The sequence below is a fragment of the Phaseolus vulgaris genome, chromosome 11 (assembly GCF_000499845.2).
Source record: "Phaseolus vulgaris cultivar G19833 chromosome 11, P. vulgaris v2.0, whole genome shotgun sequence".
Lineage (NCBI taxonomy): Eukaryota > Viridiplantae > Streptophyta > Magnoliopsida > Fabales > Fabaceae > Phaseolus > Phaseolus vulgaris.
The window spans coordinates 51953577-51960055 of NC_023749.2; the positions used below are offsets into that span (position 1 = coordinate 51953577).

At 32.6% G+C, this 6479-nt stretch overlaps 1 protein-coding gene across 2 annotated transcripts; it reads left to right on the forward strand.

Moving 5' to 3' along the window:
* The first annotated feature begins 862 nt into the window (after window positions 1-862).
* Window positions 863-4766, forward strand: LOC137828627 (uncharacterized). Of its 2 annotated transcripts, none has more exons than XM_068635286.1 (9): window positions 863-1001; window positions 1129-1364; window positions 2812-2958; window positions 3051-3166; window positions 3266-3357; window positions 3494-3515; window positions 3608-3676; window positions 4153-4221; window positions 4308-4766. In XM_068635286.1, the coding sequence occupies exons 2-9, from the start codon at window positions 1175-1177 to the stop codon at window positions 4386-4388; spliced, it is 786 nt and encodes a 261-aa protein (XP_068491387.1). In that variant the 5' UTR covers window positions 863-1001; window positions 1129-1174; the 3' UTR covers window positions 4389-4766. The 2 variants fall into 2 exon arrangements, with proteins under 2 accessions (XP_068491387.1, XP_068491380.1); XM_068635279.1 differs by having other exon boundaries at window positions 896-1001; window positions 1116-1364.
* The last annotated feature ends 1713 nt before the right edge of the window (window positions 4767-6479 follow it).

Sequence of the window (6479 nt, forward strand, 5' to 3'; positions counted from 1 at the left end):
ATTATTTTATCACTATAATTAAATGTCATTTTATATAGGTACTTGTTTTATATTTAGTTGTTTATGAATATATATATATATATATATATAATTAATGATATCTATTGAATGTATTTATATTAAGTAATGATATGCATTAAATATATTATATTGATTAATTTAAATGTTAAAATGAGTAGTAAATTATATTTTCTAACTGGTACTCAGTTCAAATCCTAAATGCAAGCAAAATAATAAATATACATATAGAAATTATAGAGGTGGTGAAAGAAAAATCCTTTATTTTTATTTGGTATGTTTTTTTTTGACAATGATATATTTTGAATTTGAGCCCAAACGAGGAGAAAATTTAGGCAAATTAGCATCAAACAACCAAAACAAGGTAATTAACTACCCTTCTTTTTCACTAAATTTAACTGTTTTTAATTAAAACTATTAAAAAAATCAAGTTAATTACTCATTTGAAAGTTGATATTAAAAATGTATATTTTAAAATAAATTTGAAAACTATTTTATCTTTCTTTTCACTACTATATGTTTTATTAAAATGAAGTTGTTAGCATTTTTTTTAATGTCATTTGAGTTAATTCCACAAGTCATATACAAAAAGGGAAAAAATTCATTTAAAAAATATATAGACTCTAAAAATGAAGGTTAAAATTATTTTTTCAATTTTTAAAATACTGACAATGCATTATATGATAAATTCCATCGTTTTTTACTTGTTGAATTTTTTAATTGTCTCCACAATTATTTAGTTTTCTTCATGTAATCAATTACTATTTTATTTTATTATTATTGTTATAATTTAAATTAGGGCCTGATCACTCGTGGCAGATTTTGGGCCGGGGCCCACATATTGGGCCGAGGCAGTGGCCGGCCGGCCGGCCAGCCCATTTCAACATCTCCCTCCAAAACCCCATAAACCCTAAAACCAATCCCGAAAGGAAGAAGCTACAGAGAAGAGTCATCGTTTCGATCATCGGAATCAGATCATCAACGTTAGTGCTTTTTTCTCTCTCTTCACACAGATATCAACTTTCCATAATTTAATTTCACAATATTTGTAAGAAATTGATTCCTTTATGGTGTTGTTACCTTCGTTAATTTCACAGTATTTGCTGGCAGACACTGAATTTAACCAAGAATCAAAGCGGCGTTCGTGAATACGGTGATGTCTGGTTACGTTAGGCGCGCATTCTCGTACCGAAATATGTTGTGCGTTCGAGCCTCACGTGTTGTTCTTCGGGCTTGTGACGTGTCTACCATTCAAATGTGTGATAGCAGCAGAGTGTTCTCCATTCCGACCACGCCTAATTTTGTTGCGGAAAGTCGCAGAGCCTACGCCAAAGGGCGAAAGTCAAGTACGTCTTTGCTTCTCTAAGGGAAAGTAATGTTTTTTCTTATACCCTTTTGTTTTTGGTTTCGAGTTTGATGATTTTGTTGAAGGAGGGAAATGGAGTTTGGACATGTAGAGGCAGTTTGGTAGGTGATTTTGGTGATGATTTTAACTTGAAATTGCAGTTTTAGCTAAGTCTTATGATGATGATTTGCTTTAAAAAAGTATTATAATAACGATTAAATTATATTTTTGGTTATTTATCTTATTTTTAAGATTTGTCATCGTGGTCCTTTATATTTTAATTTGGGATTAATTTGACCCTTCCGAAGTAGTGACTGACTTGTCTCATTTAAGTTCACTTGTATGAAAACTGTGAAATCCGATTGATTTCTGAACCAAAAAGGATAACAAACATGCAAAATTTGTGAAAATGAGTTTTACAAATAATTAGAAAATAATCTTATTAAATTTTTAAATTTTCCCGATGCTCAGTAGACTAAATTTTTCACCTCGTTTATAGCTATTTTTTGGTTTGAACACCGGTTGTGTTCTGTAGCTTTTATGTGAGTGAATCCAATGATTCTTATATCTTGAATCAATTAAAAGAGGTTTCAAAATCATGTACAAAAATCGAAAATGAAGCTCCAAATATGAAGCTCGGATACTTTCTCTTTAATGGTGTGTTGGTACAAGTATTAGTGAAGTATCTAATTGAAAAATACAGTTTTTTGTTCTTTGACATAGTACTGACACTGCTCGGACACAACCTTAATAAGGGCAGACATAGTGTTTTTCTAAAAATTCAGAAATTTATTATGTATGTTTCTATTATGATTATAGAAGAATAAATTAAAACCTTCTAATAATTAGTCTTTAGATGAATCTTGACTAAAGTGTCTATTTCAATGATGATGACACCACCTGCCTTGAAGATTTTTTTGTCCATTGCTCATTTTCAATCTCATTCTTTTCTCTCAAGGTTTGGTCTCAACATTAAAAACATAAGAATCATCTAGTGTTAAGATAGACTTAAAGACCATCTTAGAAAGTGATTTTAAACTTAACCTTACAAAATTTAATTCAGTCATTTTTCTAGCTAATGTGGGGTCTCCAACAAATGTGGTTGTTTGGTGGTATTTTGCTTTTCGAGTTGAGTTTTGGCCTGTGAAAATGAAATGCATAAGTAATAAGGGTTTGCAAAGTTTCATGATTGTAATTTGTAAGTACAACACTATGAGGCATGCAATTCTATTTACTGGTATCAAATTGCAATAAGCTAAATCCAAGGCTCAAGCTTTTAGATTTTAAAGTTCATGTGGAATTTTTTTCTTGGAACATGTGGATACTCAATAGCTTGCCTGAACAGTTTTCTTTGTCGAATTATTATGCTTTGCATAACTTTTTTATGTCTATTATTATTCATTAGAGATGTTACTTGATTTTAATCGGTATTGGTTTATGCACTTTAGGGGGGGATGAAGGGGGTGTTAGTACAATTGACGTTCCACCAAACGTTGGTCCTACTATCAAGGCAAATGCTGTCTCACAGATGGAGGCTGCAATGGCTGCATTATCAGCAGAGCTAAGCAAGCTACGAACAGGAAGAGCATCTCCAGGTATATTAACGCGAGTCACAATTGCTTACAGATCATCTGTTTCCCTCGATAGATAATACTCAAACATGATAATTTCGTGCATGTCTCTACAGGAATGCTTGATCATATTATTGTTGAAACTAGTGGCTTGAAGATGCCTTTGAATCGGCTTGCTGTTGTTTCAGTCCTAGATCCAAAAACCTTGTCTGTTAACCCTTATGATCCAGAGGTACTTTACCTTAGGAGTGGGAGTTTGTTGTTACTTTTTGTAGATTGCTTAGTAACTTAACTTGTATTACTTTTGACATGATATGCCAAACTTCTGCAGACACTTAAACAATTAGAGAATGCCATTGTTTCGTCTCCATTGGGCTTAAATCCTAAATCAGACGGTGAAAGATTGATTGCTGTTATTCCACCGTAAGCACATATTCTATTGACATTCAGTTACTCATGCCTGCCAGAGTGAATTTGGTTGGATAATAGTACCTATTAAAGAATTTGACTTTCAAGCTCAATATCAATTAACTAATTTACTTCACCATGAAATGACCAGATTGACCAAAGAGCATATGCAGGTAAACTCATTAAACCCCATTTAGTTATTGTTTACACTTTAAACCTCATCATATATTATGCTGCTATATCCTTCTGTTTACATTTGTTTCAGGCTATGACTAAGGTGGTTGCTAAATCATGTGAAGATGCTCGTCAAAGTATTAGAAGAGCTCGGCAAAAGGTTCCGTGTTCTTGACATTTTATGGAAGGTTTACCATAGGGATTAAGAACAGAGTAGTTGTGGAAAAAACTGAATTCTCTCTTGTTCTAAAAGATAAATATATTTTTGGCTTTCTTTTAACTTTATTTGTTTTGGTCAGGCATTGATTAACACTACCTTTTGTGCTTTAACATCCTTTTGTGCTCAAACATTCTGATGAATTTTCAAATATGGAATTGGTGCTTTTCCTTAACTGTCTGTTCACCTCTTCAAAAGTAGAAATTGCTTATGTCCTGATCTAAATTACATGATTTTTTATTATTATTTGAGCAGATAACTTATTCCAACGCATAGAAAAATGCTAAGACAGGAGGGCCTGGTCCTAATTTTCTGGGTTATCTATATTTTCTAATTAAAAAGGGTGGTCCTTTGCATAAATTTTTCTAAAAGTTTGCCATAGCTTTCTTTAAACTGATTATATTTTTTTAATTTTACAGGCAATGGATGCGATAAAGAAGTTGTATTCAGGTCTCCCCAAAGATGACATAAAAAGACTGGAGAAAGAGGTAACTTATATATGCTTATTGCAACTTATAAGGTTACCAAGTTCCATAGCTTTGGTAGTTTAGTTTCTGATATTGCCTTCTTATAGGTTGATGATTTGACCAAAAAGTTTATCAAGACTGCGGAAGATGTATGCAAGGCAAAAGAGAAGGAAGTTACTCAAGGTTGAGATTGTTGCTATTTTTTGGGAGAGAATTCACTACTTCATTTCTCCTTATAATTTGCTAGGGCATGAGATTTGTCTGGTCTTAGCTGAGTGTCATTCATCAGTCATATTATATCCATTAGAATTGAGGACTATTCTTCTAGTGTTCTGGCAATTTTTTTAACGCATCAAAGATGAGTCCCCAGGAGTTGCCACTTTGGTGCAGTTTATGTATTATGGTTGATCAAAATCTTGTGCTTATATGGTAACTCCCTTTGTTAGTCCAAATTTGTGAATTTTCTGTTCTAACCATGGAGACTATGTATAGATTTAAGTGGGGGATATAAGGTAATTGAAGCTGACACTCAATTACTAGTCAATGATAGCATTTGTTGGCATCAAGTTCAGTGTTTCACTTTCACCTGTTTGGTAGACTTGATATTGTCATTGCCATTGCTTGAATGTTTTCTGTAATCTTTTACTTTGATGATCAGTTATAATGTTTGTTACCGTGAGTTCAAAAAATCGGTGGCAAATTTGATGAAATATTATTAATTGCATTTAGGTTCTTTTTTTTAAAGTTTCATTAACAATTGATTGTATTCAATTCTTGTGGAGTAATTTAGCTTGGCATCAAAACAGATGGACCAACCCTTATAAGTTACTAAAATGCAAAATGTAGCAATTTGAATCATTTGGTGAGCAAAATGCACCAGTCTAGGGAATAAACTGCTGAGTCCAACAAAATTAAACAGAGTCATGCTGAAGATTGTGGCTTCCATGATTAAATGCTTGGCTTCAGATCATTTATCCCAGAAAGGTCCAAACTGTTTAGAAGGTAATATCTACATCCAGAACATCAAAAGATTAGGTGACAGAAGAAAAAAAAGAGGGAAAAGGAAGTGGAGGCTTGTGTGGTAAAAAACTTACCTTCCAGAATGGCCTGTCCCCAATAAGGCATGGGTCTTCCTGCGCCCTACATTTTTCTTCTGTACCCCTACATTCTATGTAATATATGATTCTAGAATAAGAGTTCTGTAAGAAAAAAGTATTTTCAGAATAAGGGTTTTGGAAGCAAAATGTGTTTTCAGAATAAAGAATTCTGGAAGGAAAAAAATTATTCTGGAATATCCTTTCCAGAATACAATTTTTTAATTTCAAGAATAATAATTCATAAAACGTGTTCCAGAAAGTATATTTCAGAAAGAGTAATTTGAAAGTCATTTTTAAAAGGGATAAAATGGTCTTTTCCAAAAATGATAGTGTGCAAGAAGTCATTTGTTGAAATGCAGGGAGAAACAACCTAAGGCCATAAGGAACCGGACCAAAATCTCTTGAATCAAGACTGTCATACTTGTTATCTCCTTCTACCCAACCCTTTGGAACCTATAGATGGAAGGTAAACTTAAACAACCAAATAATCTCTGAAACACATTCAGTAATGGAAAAAATTGAATTAATGTCAAAATTCTCTACACACCTAAAGCCATGAAATTTGAAGCCCTTCTTAATGTGAAGAAGCAAGTATGAAAGTTAGCAGTAATCCCAGGAAAACAAACTTGAAAATACCAGCAAGACAAAATTCGAATGATCACAAAAAATGGTAATTTAATTTATATTTGGAAATTGAGCATACCACAATGAGTTCAGATTTATCATTGTTCTGAAGATATGAAATGTGTGCAAAACCATCACTCACCAATACATAAGTCTTAGATGTTTCGGACTGTGAACATATTTGTCAAATTGAAATTGACATATGATTGTTGTTGATTGAGATGTGAAATTAACATGAAATTTTTTATGTCAAATTGTATAATTAACATGAAATTTTTTATAAAAAAAAATATACTTATCAAATCGATTGTATGAAGCATGCTAGGATCATGGGTCTGCACTACAGCACCAGAAATGGTTACTCAATAAAATGGATTTTGAGATTGTTAGACACAGAGAAACCAGACTTACCAAAACATGGTACAACAAATAAATGTTGGCCACATGAAAATTACAAAGGTACTTGGCTGCTGCTTTACCACAATGTCCCAGCTTTCTCAATTTCATCACTGTGCATTTCTTCTTCTTTAGCTACACATTCCAATCCCAATGTGGTTA